General features: G+C 38.1%; 1 protein-coding gene across 4 annotated transcripts in view; it reads left to right on the plus strand.

The window, feature by feature from the left end:
* The first annotated feature begins 2,305 nt into the window (after nucleotides 1–2,305).
* Nucleotides 2,306–26,630, plus strand: part of gramd1a (GRAM domain containing 1A) — a 33,598-nt gene continuing 9,273 nt past the window's right edge. The window contains exons 1-11 of one of the 4 annotated variants that reach the window (XM_065298637.2): nucleotides 2,306–3,080; nucleotides 11,625–11,826; nucleotides 13,824–13,844; nucleotides 13,939–14,023; nucleotides 14,607–14,710; nucleotides 15,698–15,793; nucleotides 15,922–16,002; nucleotides 18,699–18,817; nucleotides 19,299–19,569; nucleotides 21,595–21,763; nucleotides 25,419–25,562. In XM_065298637.2, coding sequence (XP_065154709.1) covers nucleotides 2,971–3,080; nucleotides 11,625–11,826; nucleotides 13,824–13,844; nucleotides 13,939–14,023; nucleotides 14,607–14,710; nucleotides 15,698–15,793; nucleotides 15,922–16,002; nucleotides 18,699–18,817; nucleotides 19,299–19,569; nucleotides 21,595–21,763; nucleotides 25,419–25,562 — 1,402 coding nt within the window. In that variant the 5' untranslated portion in view covers nucleotides 2,306–2,970. Of the gene's footprint in view, nucleotides 3,081–6,063; nucleotides 7,077–8,791; nucleotides 9,159–11,624; nucleotides 11,827–13,823; nucleotides 13,845–13,938; nucleotides 14,024–14,606; nucleotides 14,711–15,697; nucleotides 15,794–15,921; nucleotides 16,003–18,698; nucleotides 18,818–19,298; nucleotides 19,570–21,594; nucleotides 21,764–25,418; nucleotides 25,563–26,630 lie in introns of those variants that run through there. The other 3 variants (XM_065298634.2, XM_065298635.2, XM_065298638.2) reach the window with 3 other exon arrangements.

Genomic DNA, 26,630 nt, shown 5'->3' on the forward strand with positions numbered 1-26,630 from the left:
TTTCAGGGACTTACAAAACAATTGTCAAAAACTTAAAAAATAATAAATAAAATATAATTAAATGCAAAGCATTTTTTTATTACAAGCGACTTTAGTTATAACATGTAAAATATTTTACAAATGACAAGCCTACTTTAGTTTTATTTAAACCATGATCCATTTAGGAATTGTGCTAAAAAAATAATTTGCATATTAGCCTATCCCTTTCCATTACTAGGTAGCCTAGCTGCAGGTGCGCGTGCAAACCTATCCGATTAAAACAACAACTTTTCTCTAAATAATGTCATACAATTAAATCTGCTGTGCTTTTATACATCAAATATATTTTTCAATATTTATGAATTTTTTCAATTCTTGTCATTGGGTTGTCATTCGATATGAGCAGTGCACGAGGCCCAATATGCAAAGAGTTTTGCTTGGATCTTATTTTACTGGCAAATCAGTCTGGGTAAATGGAGTATACTTCACAAATGCAAAGCCTGTGCCAGACTTGGAAAGATTTTGAACTACAAACTGACCAATAACTGCTTGTGGAAATGTTTGTGGCAATGAAATAATGCAAATGATGTCTAAAAATTGATGAATTGATAATATGAATGTGGAAATGTATCACCAAGAGAGATAATTAAATATCTTAAAGTTATTTTATAACTTTGTAAAGTATGTGCATTGCCTGTTATGCTCTGTTTAAGCAGTAAAACCGTTTTATTTTGTTATATGGCTTATCACCAACATCCTTGTGTTCTTTACAAGGCAATGACGCAATGTCAGTTTATTTGGTCTTGAACACAAGGACATTTCAATGAATGGAGAGCAAGGTTAACAAAATATACCCCAAGGGAAAAAATAATAATCACATGATCTTATCACTTATCTATCTATACTAAACTTTTGCTCGTGTAATTGCATGCAAACAAAATATAATATTCGTGTTTTTGTCTGAAGTGCGCGTTTCTACAAAATAAATATACCATAGGCTACGCGCATCTCTGTGTCACGCCAGATTGCGTCAAGATTTGAGTGACAGATACACTGTCAGTGCAGGTTGTTTTTGGTTCCCTGAACGTCAAACCACCCGCCCTAAACACAACTGGGTCCGCGAGGCCCTTACGCAAGTCGTTTCACTAGATTTTCTTGCCGACTCCCACAAGTTGGTGAACTTTTATATTTAGATCTGCTCGGGTTTCCAGATGCCCAGTTAATGCCAGCGGGCGTACAGCAACACAACACTATGGAATCTCGTCAGCCTATTAAACCAACACAACTCATAAACGTCTAGAGACATTGGCACCGGTGAGAGAGAGAGAGAGCGCGCGCTGAAAAAATGCTGAAGCCCTCAACGTCGTGTTAAGGGGTGAGTCAAGGTTATTTCTTGTTTTTTAATGTACCGATCTCATAGAGAAGGATAATAAGTAGACTGAACTAGAACACACAGCATACAGTTACTTATAGACAACGTGGAATGTATAGAATGCTGTATAGACTACCTCCTAAAGCCTTAGGGTCTCTGCATTTCTATACGTAGTCCAATGGCATGTAAGCATGTAAGTTAAACGGGAGAGTGGGAAGGTTTGGGTAAATTTTGGTTATTTTTATTCAGTATATGATCATGATCACAATATTCGTCTTGGTGTTTATTTTCTTTTCGCCCTTTAAAAGCAAGGTGACCCTATTCTAGGTGAGAAACTGTCTGTGAAGGGGCACGAGGACAACAATTATCAGCACCTCCCAAAGCATCTCAATTATTTGCAGAATGATCATTAAAACGGTTAGTTAACCATTCAAGGTAAGCGGCATGTTATGTTAACTCATTTTTTAAACTTTTACGTTTTTTATGTTGAACAGTTTGTTCAAACGGTCTTTTTTGGACTCCCATTTCATTAAGGCATATTCTTCTTCAATTTTGAGATCGGGGTAAACTCGATACACTGCATGTCCACCAGAGGGCGCAGTAGGCAAATATATATTTATCAAGTAGTTTCGTTATCTCTTTTGCAGGAAAGTGTCGTTTGATCAAATAGTATTAAATATAAGTTTAAATATATTACAGACGACTAGATGTGGTCCACGTTGCTGTTCAGTATTATTCATTATTAAGTATTTCGTTTTGTTTCATTACCTTTTTTGCACATTGGTTAGCTTTGCTTCATATGAAATGTTCATTTATCACAATGACGAATGCGCATATATATAAAATAAATAAATATAATAACTATTAGTTTGTAATGACAACAGTTATTTTGTGTCTGCGCTCGTTGAAGCGCAGCCTTTGATGAATTCTCTCTCGACTGTACCATGAAGTATAGCGTGCAGGGGTGTGTGTCATCAAGAATAATACCTTTAATAAATTACCATCCAATTTTAGCCTGTTTAAAAGAACAACAATAATATTTTAAACATATTGATTTAATAAAAGCAAAAGTTTTCATTTTACTCAAATCACTATTTGTGTATATACTCGTGTTGGAATCTGTATGTACCCTGCCAATCTTCCGCACGTCTCATTGGAAACAGTGGTGTGATGCGACCTCTTCGCAGCATTTAAACTTAGGAAAAGTTAGTGCACTTAAAATGTATTTAATACTTTATTTATATCGGATTATTTTTGAAAAAATCAAACTATGAGCTCATCGAGTAGTCCACCGATTGGGATTTTGAGCGGCGGGCAAGCGGAGTTAAGAATAAAAGAAAGTAAACAGAAGACCGTTTTTCCACCGGTATCATTAGCATGCTAGCCAACTAGTTTCAAGTGTAAATTCGACTGCCAGAATTCAGCTGACCGGGTCGTTAGCATTGCTAATGCATATCAATAGCCCCGTGATGGTTTGTTTATCGAAGTTTGATTGTGTTAACTTAACAAATTGACCGAAATCATTACAACGTAACAACTAATCGGAAATAGCAGATATATTTAAAAGCTGGCGGCTAAAGGTAGTTTATTGTTCGCTTACCGGCTAATTAGGGGTGCAGATGTGTTCCTGTGAGAAAGTGGATTTTAACATCACCCCACGCAACGTCACGCGTCTGGTGTATGAGGCCGAACAGGAGAAAAATAATGGGGGCAATTCGTCCAATGGCAGGTAAGAATTAAAAATATATTTCGCTGATTGGTAACTCTTTACAATAAGATTAACGTTATATTCATTAAGGTTCGTTAATGCAGTATAATAAGTAAGGTAGCAATGCACAATACATTTTTACAACATTTTTATATATTGGTTAAAGTTTGTGAATGCAAATACAATTGTACTTTGTTAATGTTTGGTCATTGAGCATTAACTAATGTTAACAGAAACAACATTTCATTTTGAAATTGTGTCAGTGAATGTTATTAACATAAAAATGAATAAAATATAATTTTAACAGTTCATGTAAACTAATATAATGGTAAAAATGAAAACTTATTGTAAAGTGTTACCAAATTTACTTTACACTGTTTTAGCACTTTCGCAATTGTTAATGTTGTATGGTATGTTACCTGGATTGGGAACTTTTTATTCTAGTCAGTTTTGGACAATATTTTGTAACGTTATCAATGATATGCGTTTCGTTATCTTCAGCCTGAACTCTCCTACTGTAGACAAACATTCTTTGACATACAGTAGTCTTTAGTGTAAATATGACCGGTGTTCATAAAATCATTATTTATATTTCACTGTGGTGTTTTTTTATGGGTCACCCAGGGTAAGAGGCCATGTTTTAATAGCTTGAGATTGATTTGAGCAAACAAAACCTAGACACGATTGAACTTGTTCAAACACGAAAGTTAAATAGTGGCAGATCTTGCTCCTGCCGGCTCTGACAGCTGCCAGTCCTGTTCTGAACGCTTTTGTGAAGAAAGGAGGCTTGAAGTCCACTGAAGTTTTAAAAGAAATGAAAATTAAGATGCCAGGAATCAGGCAGAAACTTTTACCGCAGATTTCCTATACAGGTTAAAATAGTCATCAGATTTAATTGTTGGTATAATAGATAAGTAAACTGTGATTTGCTTGATTCTCTACTTTATTTAGCTCAGGAAGGTATCTTGACTTTGAATAAAGGTATACAATAAAAAGGACACATTGACGACATTCGTGTGCTTGTGATTGATTGTATCAGGATAGCTCAGTTTGTGGCACCACTGTGGGCAGAAAACCACAGCCGTTGCTTTAAAAGGAAGCTCAATTGTATCTCTCTTTTCACAGTAAACTATAATTAATACAAGGGAAAACAATGGCATGTAAAGGTGAGGCTGACTGGGTTTTAAGCGTTTCAGCACGTTGCTTATTTGCGTGTGGATTTCCATTGGTAAAACAAACAGGTCAACAGGTTATGTTCTCTTTAAAAAGAAAATCCATCATGATAAATGAGTCATATGATGGGATGTCATGTTTTCCTTTGTCCTTGGTTTGTTTAAAGCTGTTTGTGCATATAGAAGATCCATGAAGTCGCAAAGATTATTCTTTCTGAAATTTAAGCCTGATTTACGCCTCATTTAAACATACCCCCTAATATCTAAGTCACTGTGTGAGAAGATTTTCACAACACCACCCAAATGTATTCACAGGCGTAACTTTTATTTTTGTTGCCGCCCACGTCATAGAAGCGCTGTTCTTTGGAAGCTGATAATGCAAAGAGATCTTTAGTCTAAATGTTCCTTGCCTTACAAGTTACACCTAAAAAAATTCTTAAAGTATAGTTATGTGATTTTAACATACTCTCAAATATGTATTTGAAATATTTCATTACATTTGATTTGGAGACTTTTCATGCAGATGTGTGATTTAAGCCCTTCTTAAGTTATATTGTGCCATAATTGGAACAATAGTGGAGTACAGAAGGAGAGAAAGAACAGGTTTGGTCAAGTTAAATCAAAGCAAAAGTTTACAGAAACAAACTACACAATCATTTGTATAGTTGAACCTACCTACATCTACTCAGTCGATCCTATTCTCTTATAGAGAAGGTGTGCCTTAAAAAAATGGGAGGATATAGTCCAACAAGACCATGAACTAACTGAACCTGAATGGCTTTATACATACATTTGTTTTAATATAAATGTATACAGGGCTCCAGACTGCCACCAAATGGTGGCATTTTGCCACCAAAATTTGAGAGTGTGCCACTGAATTTTACATCCAGTCGCACATGTGGGACCAGTAAATTTGACCTTTTTTTTGTGATGTGACACTGAATTTGAAACAGCACATTGTACTTTCTGCATATATCATCAAAGTATTTTTTAGTAATACAGTGGAAATTAGTAGAAATGTGAATATTTGGTTAGCATGTTGATTGTGTGCCCCTAAATTTTCTGGTTGCGCCCCTAAAATTTTCAGTTGGGGGCCACTGTGCTCCTAGTGAAAAAAGTTAGTCTGGAGCCCTGGTATATGTCAAGGGTGCACCAAATTATTGATATTAACTTTTTATATAGAGTACTGTGTATATGCATTATTTCTTTATTGTTTGAATATATAGTAAATATCATAATAGGAAAACCTGACTTTCGCTAACATTTGGCCAAATTTGTTTAAAAGGACATTCCACTTTTTTTGAAAATATGCATTTGATTTTCGCCGTTTTGAAATCCATTCAGCTGATCTGCGGGTCTGACGGTACCACTTTTAGCATAGCTTAGCATAATTCATTAAATCCGATTAGACCATTAGCATCACGCTCAAAAATGACCAAATAGTTCCGATATTTTATTAATGATATTACACAGTGCCTGAAAATAGTCCACTGCCATTAAAAGTTACCAAAGGGACTATTTTCGGGCACTGCGTAATATCATTGCGCCTGTTGCAGCCATTTTACAGCAGCAAAGTGCTTGATTGTTACCCCAGAATGAGAGTTTAGTTCCTAGACATATCTGCTTAGAAAATATCGAAACTCTTTGGTCATTTTTGAGCATGATGCTAATGGTCTAACCAGATTCAATGTATTATGCTAAGCTATGCTAAAAGTGGTACTGCCAGACCAAGAGATTGGCTGAATGACTGGCTGAATGAATCGAACAAATATTTATCTCTAGAGGAGCTGCAAAATGAGCCTATTTTCAAAAAAAGTTGAGTATCCCTTTAAGGTGTACTTTGATGATACTATGTGTGCATCCCTGATATATTATAAAATATTACGATAATTAAGCACTGTTCTTCAACAAAGTAGCTCATCTACATTTTAAATTGATGGTTTGAAGGAGTTAAACACACATACAGTTTCTCTTCTCTTTAGCAATACGACCTTATCATACCCGATGTGCAAATCGCAACCACAAGGCAGATTGCAAAACTGCAGTTTTGAGATACTTGTATATCAGTTTTTAAGATATACAGAGAAGTGGAAAGAAGATTGATCTGGCATCCAGCAGTCTTGGATGCAAGCGAATTTGACTCTTCTTGCTATTCATCCCCAAAAAACATTGAATAAATAATGATTTGGGTACACTGTCCTTAAGTGGCTCCATGTCCCATTTTTCATGGACACCAGCAAGTTATAATTCAAACATTTCCATTTATAAGAGAAAATAAGATCTAGAAGATTTTAATGAGTGTAGAGAAATATCTGTCGCTTCCCATGGAATGATGTGCTTGATGAGACCGCAAAGAACCTGTCAGTCACACACCATCCTGATTCAAAAACTAACAGGAAGAAAGTCATAAAAGAGGTGTGCTGATGATGGATATGACACCACCTCCTGAAATCACTCTGGCTGAACCCATTCCCATTCCAACCCTCAACATTCTCCCTCCGTCTTCCGATACGGAGTCATGGTCCTGCTCCCCCAGCCCGCGGCCACATCGGTACCGCTCACGCAGCCGAAACCGGGACAGAAGGAAACGCAAGGCGAAGCACGAGCAGGTACCAGAGAACCACTGCGATATGGAGAAAGGAGAAAAAGAGAGGAGTCAAAGCCCATCATGTTCATCACCAATCTCTCTAATGGTGTCCAATGTAGAAGAGGAAGAGCAGGGCAGTCCCTCCGTCCTTCTCCCACCCCCCTCTCGCTCATGGTCCCGGAGCTCCTCATTAAGCAGGCGTTCTCGCTGGTCTCTCCGTAGTCTTCTCAACAAGGACTCGGATTGTGACAGCACCAGGTCAGTTTGTCTCTTCCCCCCTTAACTTAGACTAAGCTGGCGGTAACAATATTTTTACAAAAACTTCTTCGAAAGATGCATACATACACACCAGAAAAGATGTTATCACTCAATAATTTCAATATCACAGCCTTGGTAGTTTTTAAAGGTGATATTATCACACATCAGATATTGAATTAAACAACAAACTCTAAAACAGGGCATCATCAGCCTATTTCAATAAAAGAAATGCAAGAATGACAAATTTAATAGACCACATAGGTCAAACGATCTTGACAGTGGAGGGATCAGGGATGGAGGTGGGACTAAATCTAAGCCATCTAGCGCTCGCACACGACATCACAATTACCCAGTGGAAGGGTCTGCTTTTCCTGGTGATGTCACTGCCGCCCAATCACAGGCCTTTGTTTTGATGCTGCAGTGAGGGCTGTCAGCCAGTGAAAAGACTAGCTCAGAGAGCAAAAGGTGTTTTATACGCGCCACACCAACAGCTGTGCCCTTGTCCTTCTCATTTACCAACCGGTTTCACTGACCTAGATCTTTTTGTTTGGCTGCTCAGCCTGCAATACATCACAAAAACACCTTGAATAAGAACCATGAGATCCGTTTAGGAGGTCCTGGGTATTGTCAAGTTAGTGTTTATTTATTTATTAACTTGGTGCAAGGTCAAACCTTACAATAAGCCACTGACGATTATTGTTAGCGTGAAAGTAAACATATGAATGATATCAATTGACACTCTTTTAAATAGACATAATTGTTTTTATTTGTATGCTGATTTATTTAAATCCGTAGTTTAAAGGGGTTGTTCATTTACATACATATTTAGCTGACTGTAGAATCGGCCTTGTTTGTTTAGGAATGTTTGTAGGTTTTTTATCTGTCAAAAATCAATGAGTTTCTGACATGTCCGTTTGTGCAACATCAGACGAAATAGAGGGCCAAAGTTTGTGTTTCAACACTAACATTTTAAATGTCCAATAAACCGCATGAACTGATCTTTGTGCCTTTCACTGTAATTCTAGGCTCCTAAAAAAAGTCCTACGTAGACATTTGTATTTATCTTTTCCTGCCTGTTTTTCACTCTGTTGACATTGATTGCTTCTAAATCTAAAGATTGCATTTGTCTAAGCCTCTTTGGGATGTGTTGGCCGTTTCGACCATGATGTACTTATGGTCTCTCTTATCTATCCTCCAGATGAAGTAGGTGAGATCCTGCACAAACGTTGTTGATTAAGAAGTTTATTTTTTCTTCCATTCCAATTAAAGGTATTGTTATATAGCCTGGTGCAGATACTTGCAAAAATACCATTTATATTTATTTATTTAGCAAAAGCTTTAATCCTAACAAATAAATGTGAATGCACATACATGTGTGATTAATCCAAGAGAGGATGCTAGTATTGTCCTAAAATAAAAAAGTTAAGAAACAGGGCATGGGTTATCTGTAATGCTCTTGGCTCACCCTCGTCTTTATACAGATTAAGGAAAACAAATCATAAAGACATGCCTGGCACAACTTTTAAGGATTACATTTCCTTCTACATTGTCTACTGCAGACAGGAAAATAGTTGTGTATCGATCAGTATTTCAGGATTTTTTCTGTATTTCAAAAGATCTTGTGGTGTCCTCCTTGCCCTCACCATGCCATCAGCAGCATTTCAACACAGTTTGATTGACTTCCATCTACATCTAAACACTATAGATAATCTCCTATGGGTTGGCCCTGGTGTGTAAAGAGAGAGCCACTGTCTCAAATCCCTCCCTCCCTCCACACAGTGCATCCTCTTTTCTCCACCCTCCCTCCCAATCTCACCCAATGTGTAGGTTGCTTTAGGATAGCAGGGGCGCTTATGGTGGAGACCACTTTGCATCATTGGATTACAGAGGGGGACAGCGGAGGTTTGGGATGGAGATGTTAAACAATCGCGATCTATCGGACTAAAATTGACTGCGGATGATCACAGGACGATGCGGTTGGTTAATCTGAATGTACCGTCTGCTCTCTCGGCGCAGTGCCATATCGAGCGCCTGCTGTAAAATGAACGGCATTGAATCCTGAAAACCCAATGACATGTTCGAGTAAGTAGCGCGTAGGTTATTTACGCAATGGATACGGTTGCTGTGCATTTTATTAAAATAGGCTATGGCATGTAAATGTTGCGATTCATTTTCATCAGTTCGCGTAACGTCAACTGTTAGTATGTTATGAAATTCAGACGCAATGCATCCCAACACGTCCTTTGATAAGACCCGGTGCGCGCAAACGCACGTTCAGGATTAGTTTGACGCGTGCTGCTGTAGTAACTCCGTAGTGCACTTTTCGTTTCACCTGCAAATCCCTCCTCACGCGTACATCGTTTTTGCATTATTATTACATATTTGCATTGGCTCATGCGGTATCGATGTCGGTAACCGAAGCTTGGTATTTTTAGCTTTAGCAACAGACCGCCCATTCATTCTGTTGACGTTTTTTGGAAACGAGTCCGGCTTTTACTGGAAACGAGCGACGTTATAAAGTTATATAGAGATATAAATGATACTGACCTCGCGAGCTGTTCTGATTCTCTTCGTGAATCTCGCGATAATCGGCGAGATGAAGTTGTCAGTTTTCAGGCCACGGAACGTTCCGTTTGGTTTGAATACTCGCACAATTCTTGAGAGTTTCATTTTTGTTAAAGTATTATTACATTCTGAGTTTGAGAGGTGCCTGGTTACCTTGGAGATTCCTGTATTTACCCCTACCCCCTTCTGTTACCAAGACAACGCGAGACTGAGATTTAAGCACATACGGGCAGACAGAGGTTAAAGTTGTTAAAGATAAGAGCATAGAAATCAATAATTTGAGATGGCATTTCCTCTAACAAGATTAGTAAAGTAAAAAAATGTGGTTTGCACACTGTTGCCATTTGTGTTATTTGAAATACCATTACATAATATTGTATGATTACCCCAGTCATGTACCATGTTTTTACTATGGTACCATCTGAACTATAGATTCTACTAAAATGACTATTATATGTAAATATAATTTTTTTTTTTAATATAGACCACTGTGTCTTATTTTTATTGTAGTACCGAATATTGGTATTTTTTACAGAAACTGTATACCTTAGTAAGTACCATGGTTAATGCATCATGGTAGCTACCAGCACAGTACTTTTTAAATAAAGGGTCTTTTATGTCTTTCATCTTCTTTGGCTTCTCATCTTGCAGCAGGTCTGTTTGATCAATGTCCTGATTGTGTTACTGACTGCCGCTGGGGGTTTGTAAGATGCTCAAGGTGCTTTCATAACTTAAGTAACCTTTAAGTGTATCTTACGCTGAGAAACAGTCAGTGTGATCTGATCTTAAATGTATGTAATATAGTTAAGAAGTGCTTTAAATTGTATTAGGAATTGAATTCATTTGCCATCTTTGTTATAGCGTTTCCTATATGTCTCACTTAAGTGTCTCATCAGATTGGGGAACAGTTAAGGCTTTGTGTACTTCGTACACAAAAGCTTCTGTCTGTGTTGTTACTTTTATTTTACTGAAACAGGAATGTAATGGTTTAAAGGTAAACTACTGTTATTAATATAAATATGGTCTTTACGCATGGGATTTGACTGGAACTTATAACATGGGTATAATGCTGGAGGTTTGTTGTTCTTGAGTTGGCTAAAATTCTTCTGACTTGTTTGGGTTTTCATTTAGACTGTAAAAGGTAACGTGTCAATGAATGAAATATGCACTAAATGCTATAAACCATTTTGCAAGATGTAAACAACACTGGTCCAGAAACACTTCCTGTTTCAGTTTGTAACCGTTTTCTTTATTTCACATATAAAGAAAAGATCTTAAAGATGTTTGGTTAATATATTCTGTTGGTTGTATTTTATCCCAACGTTTATGTAGTGTTAAAAACTGAAACAGGAAGTGCTTCTGGACCAGTGTTGTTTACATCTTGCAAAACATCTTATAGATATCATCCACAAAAAGTGCCTAATCCTATTGTCTTGCTATTAAGCTTTGTTGAAACTGGATACACTTTAAAGTAGGGCTGTGCAAAAAATCGCTTGCAATTCTCGTGCATGTTTCATCAGTAATGCTGGTTCCATGATAACTACACAGATCCGTATTTCACAGAGAAGCGAGGCAAAATCATGTTCATAATCAAGGAAAATCGACTACGTAATCTATGCGATTTTGCTTAGCTTTTTCATGAACTACGGCTCTGTGTAGTAAATGGCGCTCCATCTGAAAGCAGGTGATGGCGATTTACTACTAATCATGGAACCGGCTTTACTGATGAAACACACAAGAATCGTAGGCAATTTTTTGCACATCCCTACTTTAAAGGTCCCATTCTTTTTTTTTTTTTTTTTTTGCATTGCTTAACTTCCATCTGACTAAAATGGGAAAATTGTAAATCAATATGTGCTGTTTTGTAAATCTAGTGGATCAACCTTGTAAATTCTGACACTTCCTTGACCCAACTGTCCTTAAAGTGGTTGAAATGTCAAATATCTGTATGTGCTTTCTGACTTGACTTTTCTCCTCCTGCAGTACGGCCAGTAACTCTCCACGCAGCACTCCTGGCAGCTCACCCTCATTGCGCCGGCGCATGCTGGGAGGCAGAGCCAGCGAAGGGGACGTGGGCGGAGACCGAGGTGGCGGAGGGGGTTCAGATAGCCCACTACCTCCTACACCATCCTCATCCACATCATCTTATCCACTCGCAGCACGCCACTTCACACGCAATTCCAAGGTACTGTGATCGCATCATGGGCCAACATGATTCATTGAATGAATCTTCAGATCCTCTTTTGAGAGGAAGGAATATTCCAATTTCAATAAAATAAATCACGATAATTTACTCACCCTCATGTCATCCAAAATGTTGATGTATTTCTTTGTTCAGTTGAGAAGACATTAAGGTCTTAATTGGACCCCAACAGGTTACAGTTTCAGTGCAGTTTAAAATTGCAGTTTTTAATGCAGCTTCAAAGGGTCTAGCAAAACTATTGTCATTTTCAGCAAGAAAAAAAAATGCACTTAAAACACAACTTGTCGTCTTGCATTAGCTGTGTGATGTGCCAGCGCAACCTTACATATTACGTAATCACGTCACGGTTGCGCACGGTGTATGTGAATTTACCACCCCAGTGTTTACAAGTATGGAGAAAGAGGACCGTTCTGACATTGTTGTATGTGGAATGATACTTACTGTTAAAAATTTGCTGTAATTATTCAGGTGGTTCCCAGTAACTTACTGTAGAAGATAAAGATGGAAAATGTTTCATGTTCATTTAACTTTGAACAAACTGTTGCCAGTAAATAACATAAATGTAAAATCTAGGGATGCACCGAATCCAGGATTCGGATTCGGCCGAATCCTGGGCTTTTTGACGGGGTTCGGGTTTGGTCGAATCCTAGATTTTTTTTCCACCGAACCGAATCCTAGGCTTGCTAGTCGACGTCACACGGCCGTTGATTACACACATCGGGTGCTGACGTGGAGATATGCTTTTTTTTGGTGAGCCTTAGGGGCTGTTCACATTTTGCGGACGCACCTGGAAAAACGAGCGTGTCATTATGCATAGGCTTATGGTAACTGTCAAAATAGTTTTTCCCACTTGTCATCCTGGCATAATGTTGCCTATCCTCTTTTTTACAGTTAAAATTAAGTTAAATGAAAAATACACTGCTGTGGACGTTGTTTACTTTATTAATGTGTTTTACTGTGTTAATGGATAAGGATGCGAGTAGGATTCGGTATTCGTATTCGCCGAATCTTAAACACTGGATTCGGTATTCGGCCGAACCCAAAAAATCTGGATTCGGTGCATCCCTAGTAAAATCTAAAGTAAGTTACTGGAAACAGCTGCCAGTAATACTGTAATTTCTACAGAAATGTTTTACAGTGTGTCAGTTTATTGTTTAAAATGGTCTGCAAGTGTGTGTTTCACATATGAAATTCGTGACCTTTCGAAGTGCTTAAGCAAAAGCGTAAGGCCACACTGTTGTGTCAAACGGCTAGTACAATATGAGAAGTTGTGGTTTAAACGTGCTTATTTTTTATTTTTCTTGTCATTAAATGACTATTGTTTCACGAAGGTCACGATCCTTGTGCCTCGTCTATTCAATAAAGTCTATTAAATCCTCAAAAAACTTAATTTCTTCTTGACTGAACAAATAAAGACATAAACAACTTTGATGACATGGTAGTGAGTAAATGATCAGGAATTTATTTTTATAAAGGTGGAATATCCCTAAACTGTTGTGTACTTTCCTCTAATATTGTTGAGAGAAGATTAAAGTTTTTTGCAAAGAAATTGATGAGGAACAGTTGACCAAAAACTGAAAATTGAGTCATCATTTTTGCACTCTTATTGTATGTATTTTTTTCTTCTGTGGAACACAAAAGAGGAAGAGTTTTTAACCAAGTAAATCCAAATTTAGTCTTAAGGTTTTAACAAAAAATTACTCTTGAACATTTTTAGATTAATTTATTTTTAAACCCTAAACCAGGTTTTCACCACAAACATAGCCATGAAAACTGGCTAAGTGTTAAAACGGATAAAATAAAAATTGCAATGTCCAGAACGAATTCCAGCACTGATAAAAAGCATAAAATGAGTTCATTTATTTTCTGGTAATAAATTGAATGAGAATAAAACTGGATTTTATTGTAAGCCTGGTAGTTTGTGTGCTTATAAAACACAATATAAATTAAAACTGTAACTCTCTTCCCCTCTGTTTCAGAAAATGCAGAGCTGGTATAATGTAAGTACCATAAGCATCTTTAGGAGTTCACACCTCTTTTTTTTTTTTTTGTTGTGTGCTTTTGCTGATGATGCAGTTTTTTTCTGATACCCAGGTCCTCAGCCCCACATACAAACAGAGGAACGAAGACTTCCGCAAACTCTTTAAAAAGCTGCCCGATACGGAGCGTCTCATAGTGGGTTGGTGTCACTACTTCATATAGAGCGTGGAATAAAATAAATAATGTTGCCATAAAGGGACAGTTCATACAAAAATGAAAATTCTGTCATCATTTACTCGTCCTCATGTTGTTTCGCCCTCAAGATATTTTTATAAATGATAATGATGCCGTAATCTAAAAAAGTAGGAAAACAAATATTATGGAAGTATTTTGATAAATGACGAAAAAAGATATTTTGAAAAATGATGTAAGCACACAGTTGACAGTACCCTTTGACTTCCATAGTAGGAAAACAAATATTATTGAAGTATTGTGATAAATAATGAAGAAGAAATTTTACTAATTGATGGTAAGCACACAGTTGATAGTACTCGTTGATTTCCATCGTGTTTGTTTGTCCTAGTATGGAAGTCAATGGTTACAATCAGCTATGTGCTTACCATCATTTATCAAAATGTCTTATTTTGTATTCATCAGTAAAAGAAATTCATACAGATTTAGAACAACATGAGGATGAGAAAATGAAGATTATGAACTATCCCTTTAAATGAACAGTTCAGATGTGTTGATGATCACATGACCTTTTTTTATTATTTCTGTAGATTATTCATGTGCACTGCAGAAGGATATATTGCTGCAGGGTCGTCTGTACTTGTCTGAGAACTGGCTCTGCTTCTACAGTAATATCTTCCGCTGGGAGACTACGGTAACTCGCAACAAAGCCGATTTTGCTGTGCTGTTAACAGCCGTTGAAGCTTTTCACACTGGCATAACTTTAAAGGCACATTTAAAGGAAAACACCACAGTTTTTCAATATTTTACAATGTTCTTACCTCAACTTAGATGAATTAATACATACCTATCTTTTTTCAATACGCTTTGTTAATGTGTTAGCATTTAGCCTAGCTCAATTCATTCCTATGGCTGTAAACAAAAGTTTTATTTTGTGCCACCATACTTACTTGTGTAACTACTCAAACATGGAAGTGATTGGTGGCTTCTAAATTCATCCCTGTTTGGAGCCATAGGAATGAATGGGGCTAGGCTAAATGCTAACACATTCACAAGGCTGTACAAAGATTTAAAGGTGCACGCATTGAAAAAAGATGGCTATGTATTAATTTGTCTACGTTGAGGTAAGAACTTAGTAAAATATAGAAAAACAGTGGCGTTTTCCTTTAATTCTGTGTAAAGCAGTGTTTTACGTGTTATATTCAAAAGGGGCTTTAATGGCGTGGTATAGATTTCGGTTTTGTACAACTCCTAAAATGTTCACAGGCCATATTTCGTTCAAAATGAAAATTCCAAGTTCTTTTAGAAAAAACATGAATTAGAGAAGTAAAGAGACTGTATATTACTGTCAGAAGATGTAAGATAACCCACAAGGATTTATGTAGCAACATTACAACAGATGGACAAGCTGTTATTAAAACAGGCTGCGTTGTTGTCGCTTGCTCTGCCAGTCCAATAAATGTTATTAACTTCATAAATATGCAAATCAAAATGTTAACCCATTACACATACAAAGTGTGAAATCTCAAAACCTGTGTGCAAATGATTTATTAATGGGATAGTGCATATAAAAAAGAATCCATATTTGGGGAACTATTGCTTAAAACTAGACGCTTGAACAGTATGAACAATTTGGAAAGGTTAACAATATCTAATGCAAAAAAACTCTCTTCATAAAAAGATAACCATACTGCTGAAAGATGTGACAAGTCTTACCAAGGAGAAGACGGCAAAGCTCATCCCAAACGCCATCCAGATTAGCACTGAACACGAAAAGGTACCATCTTAAAACACACCGAGCATCTTTTCTAAAATTACCATGAATTGTTTTATTCTGTCGGATGCATTTTGAAAAACCTGGCTAATAAATACTCAGATTAAAATCTTTCTGTTATTATTTGTCAGCACTTTTTCACATCATTTGGGGCCAGAGATCGGAGCTACATGATGATCTTCAGATTGTGGCAGAACGCTTTGATGGACAAGGTGAGAATCTCCTTTGTAGTCAGTCTTTGGTTATGGCTTTTGGCAGGTCCTATTTGATATCTGTGAAACAAATAACCATGTGAAGTCTCCTGTCAGCATCAATGCTGTATATTTGTGATTTTGGGAATTGACCAACATTGCTTTGGCTGCAAGATATGCAGATGGCGACTACAGATGCTTTGCAATGCATGGATACAGCTAGCTTGACTGTTAATATGCAAGACAGTTAGAATATGAACAAGCTACTGTTGTGGTGATGGAATTATTTTAGTTATTTTTTTTTAAAATCAGGGAAGCATGTCATGTCTGAACCACCACCAAACAGAATTGAAAGAGGAACGTCTTGCAATGAATACTCGCTTTGGCGAAGTACAGTGTATCATTAAATATTTTTCACAAGTTAGTCACACGTAGTCCAACCAAAATGCATTTTATAGCCTATGGTAGTTTTGTTATTAATACTATAAATGAAGAGTAGGCGCGTTTATTTTATATCAGACTCTTATGTTTACGTTCTGTAATTTCACTTTAATGAAAAGGTTAAGGGCCCTATCTTGATCCCAGCGCAATTGACTTTGTCAGTGACGCATGTATCATTCGTATTTTGCACCGGCGCACAGCGGGTTTTTCCCTCCACAGACGCACGTCGGCAAACTAGGGAATGAACTTGCGCTCCCTGGGCGGTTCAGCGCAAAAAAGGAGGCGTGTTCCGGCGCAAACCATCCCTGATGCTATTTTCCAGTTTCAAAAAACAATTGCGCCACTGACCAAAAAAAACTAGTCTTAAGTCAGTGGTGCGTTGCGCGTTGTTCATTATGCTATTTTAAGGGCGCATGCTTGACCATAATGTATAGCGTGCACAACGCGCATACACATTGCATCTAATCTACACAGATGCAACAGTTATTTTTGCAAATCATAAATTGTTACAATAAAAAATATTAACACATGAGATAAGGAGAATCATTGTGGTGAGCATTGTGGTGATAGTTTTTATTTATTGTGTGGCTGCGTTAAAAAATTCTCATGCAAATAACGATAAAAATATTTTCATAAGTTTGTTGTGTGGCTGTATTACGTTTATTTTATGTAAATGATAATAAATAAAAATTCATAAGAAACCTTAATGTATGTGAACTTGATTTGTAAGTGTACTTTGGGGTTGGACTGCTTGCGTTTCTTGAGTCCGATTTCAAAGCCCCCAAACCCTTTCAGCGGTGAGGGTGGACGCAGCGATGTCCTCTGCTGGCGTTAGGTACTGTGTAGAGGCAGATCCACCTCCAGTTACACGGCGTGCCCGATTTATGCTGGCAAGCTTGGGTTTCCCCGGTCTCCTGACATCATTGTAGCGCTTGGCGCAACGATGGGGATGCCAGCTGATGAGACAATTGTGGCTATTTCCTCCCACGCCTGTTTAACCGACGCTGATTTGGGCGGGTTTCTCCTATCCCCATACATATCTCTGTCTTTGACTGCTCTTACAAGAACGTCGGTCTCCTCGGCTGTGAACCGCTCCTGGCGTACGCCTGGTAAATCGGTCATAATAATAGCAACCCGCCATGGAACTTGCGCCCTTGCGTTTAAAGGGAATGTTGGATAGCGTTCTGATTGGTTTATTTGACGTTACGCCCAAACCACACCTATGAATAATGAACCTACTTCAGACCAACCCCTTATTGATTTGCACCTGGCGCAAGAGTTATTTCTCCCGCCGGGAAAATAGCAACAGCACCCAAGATCCGCCCACAAAGTCACTTGCGCATTGCGCTTCGTACTTGCGTTTCAGATCGTTAAAATAGGGCCCTATAAGTTTTAGTTTTTTGACTTTATTTTAATTCATATTATGAGATTTTTTTTAAGATGTTAAATAAATATTTGGTGTCCCCAGAGTGTGTATGTGACATTTTAGCACAAAATACCCCAGAGATAATTGATTATAGCATGTTAAAATTGCCACTTTGCAAGACTGAGCAAAAGTGTGCCATTTTGGGGTGTGTCTTTTTAAATGCAAATGAGCGGATGAAATGCAAACACTGATCGCAATGATGGTGGTTTGTTGTAATTGAAACTCAATTGTGCTCTCTCTCTTTCTTTCTCTCTGCACTAAATGGCAGTGCCGTGGTGGATAGTGCAGATAAAGGGGCGGTATTATTGTAATTCGCCTTGCTACCTACCTCAGAAAACAGGCGAAATCTGAACGACCTAATTTTTCACAGGCTTGCAGAAAATTGCTTACCCAAACAAAGTTACTGGGTTAATATTTTTTACATTTTCCAGATTGATAGAAGCACCGGGGACCCAATTATAGCACTTAAACATGGAAAAAGTCAGATTTTCACACTATAACCCCTTTAATAACTTATTTTTACAAATGTCGGTTTAGTCATTGGTATTTAACAAATGTCTACCAGTCCTTTCTCAATAAAGGTAAAAGGCTTGAACATTCAGTCAGTATCCTACTAGATTCTGTAAACCTCCTTTAACTGGTTAAAAAAAACCTCTTGACAAATACGTGCGTAATGGATTCTGCCAGCAAAAAATGGTATTCCTGAATGCCATGTGGCCGCATTTAGATTACAAAAGTCTAAAAAGCTGTCATTGGCTCTATTGGCTTACAGAAATAGTGTAGAAGCTGTTTTTAGGTGCCCATTACTAAGACTTACATAAGTACCATAATTATTGTTGCTCTTCCACAGACTTTGTCTCCCAAGGAGCTGTGGCACATCGTTCACCAGTGTTATGGCACTGAACTGGGCCTAACCAGTGAAGATGACGACTACGTCTCCCCTACTGCTGAACATATGAACGGCCTGCTGTAAGTACACTTAAAGGAGTAGTCCACTTTAAAGATGGGGTCCATTGACTTTTCATAGTAGGAAAAAAAAATACTATGGTAAGTCAATGGGCCCCATCTATAAAGTGGACTACTCCTTTAAAGCACAGATACTTATTAAATATACTGAAGAACAAACCAAACAAACAAAGTATATTCGGTGTATGTGCATCTTCAATTTATTTTAATTCAAAAGGTCACATTTACATTACATTTATGCATTTGGCAGACGCTTGGTATTTTTTTATTCATATGTGTTTTTTCTGAGATCAGACCCATAATCTTTACTCTGCCACCAATTGAGCTACAAGAACACATTTGTACACATTTATTTTTACACAAAAAGTGCACTTAATGTTATGCAAAGTTTCTTTGCACCAGAAACAGACTTCATATGGTTTAACTTTTGCCTTATCCACTTCTGGCAACACTGCTTATGTCCGACTGTCTCTCTCTTCTCTAGGCCGAGTGAGGATTCGGTCTCCGTCACTGACCTGCTGGATCTGGGTTCAGTGCCGGGAGTTCTCGCAGGCTCCTCTCCCCCCTCATGTGCCTCCATACCTCCCTGCGCTTCAGGATCTTCACCCCCATCCTCCTCTTCCTCGTCTAGCCAGCCCGTGGAGTCTCCATCTGCCCGGGTCAGCATCGAACCTGAGCCCAGTCCACCCAATTCTCAAAGCTCACTGCCCCCCATCACGCACTCCTCACCGTCTGGCCCATCACCACCCTCAGCCGTGAGTGTCCAACAGATCACCTGACACAAACACGTGTTTTTCAGAACTCCAGGAGAAGTGTAGATTTTTCTTATATATTTGAAAAACTAAATTGAACTCAAACCAAACTGTAACAAGCATAAAAATCTAATGTTCACACTTCTGGGGTCTCATTTATGAAACTGTGCGTAGGATCTTTACTTAAAGTTTATGTATGCACAAATGCCAAAAATGGCATACGCAAAAAAAATTAAGACTTATAAAACAAAGCAATGTTCTCTTTATAAATCACAGATCACCTGCAAGTGTGCATACATGAATCATCCTCAGATCCCACCCTGTAAGCCCATTCTCCTATCAAGTTTTTTATAGGTCACAAACTTTGCATACGCACGTTTCCAGCCCCGTTTTGTGCCTATGCACCCTTTATAATTGAGATGACAGGTCATTTATTTCAGGGTTTAATTGTAACAGAATAGAAAATAGGTTTTACTTTAAAAAGAAGTTTTGTGTAAAACTATTAACAGTCGTACTTAACTTGTCAACAGCGAGGAAAGAGTTATTTTGTCAATTAAGAGAAAACGCGCCCCTGCCAGTTTTTACAGCAATCCATATTTCCGCTTTTATCCACCAGGTGGTGCTCTTACACAACTTATAAAACACTGAAGCATCCACTGATCCAAAAACAGTAAAAACTAGGGATGCACCGAATTTTCGGCCACCATTTTTGGTTTTTGGCCGAAAGACTTTTATCAATACGGCGAAAATGTTGTGATGACGCAAACAGAAACCTGCACGTGCTTGTCTGAAGCAACATGTCTGCGGTGTGGACATATTTAACCACAAAAAGGCACTAAAGTGAGCAGCTTTCTGTATGCACAGACGCACATGCGGTTGAATGTGTCTGGTCCAGATCCAGTCAAACGTGATCATCACTATGCCCTTCAAAGATACATTCATTTGGCGAATAAAGCAATAAAAAACAACATAACTTTTTTATGTGGAGCAACTGTTTATGCTGCGCCATTTGTAATTTGCCCTCCATCTGTGTGTGCTTGCGCGCGTGTAAGTGCACTCAGTAGTGCATACACAGAGAGACGCGTTTCAAAAAGCAAGCAAACATAAAATCTTTCTGTTCTTGACAGGGCACATACAAACAAAATGATCTCCACAGTATTATTTTCTAATAAAAACATTTGTTTGTGTCTTAGGTGTATGTACAGATTACAGTCAGAAACCTTTGGTCTTAAAGAGACAGTAACCTCAATTAACCTACTTAAATCAGTGTCATTAATGTTAATCAAACAACAAAAGACAAATAGAAAATCACTTCTGTAGCTCTAAAAAATAATAATTATATTTAATTTATACAATCAATACAGTGTTATGATTCATTTAATTTGATTTCTGTACCTAATGCTAATTTCAGACCTAACTTAATGTGCAACTTTGTTTTTTTTTATAAATGTTTGGAATTTGCTATTAGATTTTTCCCACCCCTTCTTTGCTGATCCGAAAAAAAATCTGATTCGTGCCTCAAAAACTGTAATGTGATCCGAACCGTGAGTTTTATGATCTGTCACACCCCTAGTAAAGTGATAGCCATAAATAGAATGGTACTAATAATTGGCATAATAATTTTTTTCGGTATTTCGGTTTCGGCCAAGAATTTTTATTTTGGGCATCCCTAGTAAAAACTCAATGTATGTTTTCATTATCGCTCTGAATTTGATCTCTTATAAAAGCCCTTTAACAAAAATGCAATTATCTAAGCTTTTTGCAAAAATTTTGGTATTTTTAAAGAACCCTACCCATGTTTGAGAGGTGATGAAGAGAACAAATGAAGATAGGATGAAACTTTTTTGTTTGAAAGCAGAGGTTCTGTTCTTTCATTTGATGTATTGTATGTTTATATGTTTAAAGACAAAAAAGGCATAAAACTTTTGCGAAAAATGCTGTCGCTGGCAAATGTTTTAGAAATGCTGTCGGGGAAAGACTTAAAGCATCTTTGAGTTTGCAAATGAGCATTTCTTCTTATCTCTATAGGTATTTGAGGAGAACGGAGACAGCCAGTCAGAATCGACCAGTCAAGCACTTCAGACCCCTCCTGTTATTCCACACACCCTGGGAAACCTGTCCTCACTGGATATGACCAACGATGAGGATCTCCCGACAGACATGAGCAATTCATCTGACACCCAGGAGGAAAGTGAGTGTACGTCTGCCTTCTGTTTCTCAGAATGAACCCTGAACGTATGGTCTCAAACTATTACCCCATGTCCTAATCCACCAGCTGTTTCTCAGATCAAGCTGGGACAGCAGATTCTTAGAAAGTGTTACTAGGCAACAGGACATTTTGTTGGTTACTTTGTGTCTATTTTTGTAACCCTGCACTCAGTAAATTCCCACTGGATCTCCTGTACCACATAGCTGTATATAAACCACTTGAGCTGTCACATATTTATGATGGGAAATACCGCCACCAACAGCGTACAGTCACATATTTATCTGATATTAAAACAAATGTGATGTCATCAGCGGCTGTTAGAAGAATGCACTGCTTAATGGGTTTCACTCAAGGGCGGTCGCATTGGACTTGCATGTGAATATTTTCAGACGTTATTGCGTCATTAAAGACCGATGATTCTAAGAGGGAGGGGCTTTGTACTGAATGTCGTTGCGTATGCGCAATAGCTAGAGAAACAAACTTATGTTATGTTCAATTGTTAGTCAAAAAAATGTTGTTATATTGTGACTTTAGTAAGCAAGATATCCATTTTCTTCCCCTATTCAACTTAAAGGAATATTCCATTTTCTTAAAAGAAAAATCCAGATAATTTACTCACCACCATGTCATCCAAAATGTTGATGTCTTTCTTTGTTCAGTCGAGAAGAAATTATGTTTTTTGAGGAAAACATTCCAGGATTTTTCTCATTTTAATGGACTTTAATAGAGCCCAACATTTAATACTTAACACTTAACAGTTTTTTTCAATGGAGTTTCAAAGGACTAGAAACGAGGCATAAAGCCGCCTTTCCACTGCACACGACATACGGAAACGACAGTCGGAGTTCTCCCCCTAGTGGCAGTCGTAATGAAGTTTCAGTTTAATCGTATATGGGAGGGAAGCTCATTCCAGCGCAAGAGGCTTCATTCTAATATGTTTACCATGGTGGAATAAATAAATGAATGCAAATAAATGAAACAATAAACAGCTATGCATATATGACAAAGATTGCCAATATTTTTTGAGAGAACATATAAAGACAAGATTAAAATAATTACATACACAAATTAAATTAATAATGTATTTATTATCAGTAATCAATAGTGTTTTTTTAAGTATTCAAGTGTAACTAATAAAGTTAAACCAAAAGGATTAATCATTTTCACCTCACACACAGTTTATGATTGGAATACAATGAAAAACATAACTTCCAGTCGGCATATCGCATGCGGTTTAGTCGCACAAGTTCAAATTTTTTAACGCATCCAACCGTCAAAACGGATCCGATATTTACGCATCCGCAGATGGTCGGCACCTCACGCATCCGCTTTGCGACTCTCCATAGGAAATGAATGACTTCCGGCTTATCGGCCGTCGTTTGCCGTGTGCAGTGGAAAGGCGGCTTAAGGGTCTTATCTAGCAAAACGATTGTCATTTTTGACAATAAAAATAACAAATATACACTTTTAAAGCACAACTTCTCGTCTAGATCTGGTCCAGCGCGACCTAACGTAAATGCGTAGTGACTTAGGGAGGTCACGTGTTACATATATAAAACGCACATTTGCGGACCATTGTAAACAATAAACTGACACAAAGACATTAATTAGTATCATTCCACATACAACAACGTATGAGTGGTCCTCTTTCAACACACTTGTAAACACTGGGGCGGAGTTTCGCGTTCGTCCTCTGTGACCTCTTGACGTCATGACGTATTGCGTGGGGTCACGCTAGCGCATCACGACCGGATCTAGACGAGAAGTTGTGGTTTAAAAGTGCATATTTTTCGTTTTGCTAGATAAGACCCTTATGCCTCGTTTGGGATCGTTTATAGTCCTTTGAAACTCGGTTGAAAAAAAACTGTTAAGTGTTAAGTATTAAATGTTGGGCTCTATTAAAGTCCATTAAAATGAGAAAAATCCTGCAATGTTTTCCTCAAAAAACATAATTTCTTCTCGACTGAACAAAGAAAGACATCAACATTTTGGATGACATGGTGGTGAGTAAATTATCTGGATTTTTCTTTTAAAAAAATTGAATATATCTTTAACAGGACTCGGCCTTGTATGACTAATATTGTGTTGCAAACATGGTGGCAAAGTAAAGTCCAATGACTTTCCTTAAAGGATGAGTCAATTTAAAAAAAAAAAAATCCAGTGGTTCTCAAACTTTTTCAGCATGCGGCCCCCCTTGTGTACGGTGCATTCCTTCGCGGCCCCCCCCAAAGAAAATTTATGACAAGAAACTGTTTTAAAACTCAACTTTTGATTAAACAAAACATATTAAATGATATGAAGTAGTGCTGTTGGTTAGTAGTCTTATTTTTTAAGGTTTAATTGCACAGAATTCATGATAAATTTATTTATTTTATAAAATGTCATAAAACTGGGGCCCCCCTGGCACCATCTCGCAGCCCCCCTGGGGGCCCCGGCCTCCAGTTTGAGAACCACTGCCCTAAACAATTTCAAACGAGGCATAAGAATCCTATCCAGCGAAACGATTGTCATCCTCCGGCCGTGTGACGAGCCAGCGTGACCTCATGTAATAAGTCATCACGTCAAGAGGTCACGGATGATGTATCGAAACTACGCCCCAGTGTTAAGAGAAAGAGGACCGTTCCGACGTTGTAATGTGGAATGATACTAATTAATGTCTTTATGTTAGGGTATTGTTCAAAATGGTCCGCAAATGTGCGTTTCATATATGTAACACGTGACCTTTCCATGGCATTACGCAATAGTGATGCGCGGGTCGCCTCGTAACCCGCGGGTAACCCACGGATCGGGTTGGTCGGGTAAAGAAATTGTAACTTTAATGCGGGTTGGGGCGGGTCATTAAAAACAAAATAAAAAACATGTATGTTGCGTCTAATTCCCTGTAACGTGTATATATAAAATATTTGGGAATATATGTGTATGTTTTATTACGTTCTTTGATGAGGTTAAATTACATAGGCCTACGTGGCAACGTAACTTCCCCAAAGTAACTTGCGCAACGTAACTTGATATCCCCAAACCTTTGGCATCACGTCACGGAAGCACCCGCTGCCAACCACAACAACAAAACAAAAGGAGAAAAGTGCATCTAGATGCTAGATCAAATGCTAGATACGAGATAGATGTTGAGTTTTGAAATTAAACAAAGCTGTGTCGTGTGATGTGATGTTTGTAAGTTCTAGCGTCTCCTGCTGATTGATGGGTGGGCGGGTTTTCCCGGGGGAAGTGCCCATAAAAAGAAGTGATACGTATAGAAACCTCTGAAACGTCAGCTGGACCCGTAATCGAAAAAAATTTTCGTAACTTGTACGAACCCTGGCAAAGTGCATTTGGCACGGAAATACTCTGTAACACGCTCAACTCTTTTTTTTTTTTTTTTGACATTTTGCCCTACGTTTAGCATGAGGAAACAACTCTTTAACTGTGGTAATAAGTCAGAATGCATGAAATACCGTTGAACCAGCCCTTTAAGGGACTTTGATCACATCTGGTTAAAACCTCATATTAATAGATAACAGAAGTAGGAAGATTTATTGGAGCTATGCTTTTTATGGGTGTGATACGAGCTTATTATTCCAGTTTTCCTCCTTATTCCATCATTAAACTAATTTCCATCAGTAAACTTTTTCTGAATTCTCCACAGGTGAGGTGGAGTCCTTCTGTGCTGACCTCAACGGTCGATTGCACATCAACACAGTTGTTCGGATGAACGTGGACAAGCTCCATGATCTTCTCTTCTCAGACACTCACTTTATTCAGCACCTCTTCTCTCAGCGCCACTTCACCGGTAAGCAGAGATCTCAGCTCTTGCTAGTTGTAATCAATGCTTGCATCTTTCTAGATTTAAAAGAAAAACATCAGCAAATTTAGCGCTGGTGGTGCACCAGTGATCTCTGATTGTGTTGCTGACTGTTTCATGCATGGCTGCTTTTTGCTTTGGTCTTATTGCCTTCTGCAGCTTCCAGATTCCACGTACCCTCTTTTAACACTCCCTACCTTCTGTCTCTTCCTCTTTTTGCTGTTTGTTCTTTAGAGGCACTTTGTGAGGCTAATGGTTTTAATGGATTTTGTAACCTAGACCAGTGATTCCAACCAGGAGTATGTGTAACCCAGGCTGCCAAAGATTCAAATAAATAAAACATTTGGTAACACATAGCTTTAAAAATTGCCCCTTCTTGTTTAGGGGGAAGCATTGTAGTAAAGCCTGAAGAAACATCTATATATATTTATATGTCTATTCCTCCATCCATCTGTCTATCTCTGTCCGTCCATCCATGAATCCCTGTTTGCATGTCTGTCTATCTGTCTATCTACCTCTGGGGTACACTTGTTTACACTTGGTATTAAGATGTGTTTTCGTCGATTGGATCACAAGTGGACGACACTAAAGGCAGGTGTAAACGGAGTTTAAAACGTTTTGAGCTCAACCACTTTCGACCAGATTCAAAGGTAGTCGAAAACCCTTTCGACCGGATTGCTTTTGTGGTGTTTTGTTTTGTCAAACAGCCACATGAGACCGCCTACTCTTCACCGCTTGATCTAATGTAATGTACTGAGCACAATGTTTTACATCGTTTCTGACTTATAGAGTGAACACACAGTGTACAGTGCTATCTTTAGGCTTTCAACATCTTTCATTAGTTTCATTTTGCGAGCGTGTGAAAGTTACATGATCTTATTTTTATCAATTGCGCTGAAAATATCAGAGAAAGCTCTTACATATACACATACCAAACACTGTGCAGCATGTTAACTTACAGCACAAGCAGTGGACTATCTATCTGTCTGTCTGTCTGTCTGTCTGTCTGTCTGTCTGTCTGTCTGTCTGTCTGTCTGTCTGTCTGTCTATCTATCG

The sequence above is a fragment of the Paramisgurnus dabryanus genome, chromosome 13, assembly GCF_030506205.2.
Source record: "Paramisgurnus dabryanus chromosome 13, PD_genome_1.1, whole genome shotgun sequence".
Taxonomy (NCBI): domain Eukaryota; kingdom Metazoa; phylum Chordata; class Actinopteri; order Cypriniformes; family Cobitidae; genus Paramisgurnus; species Paramisgurnus dabryanus.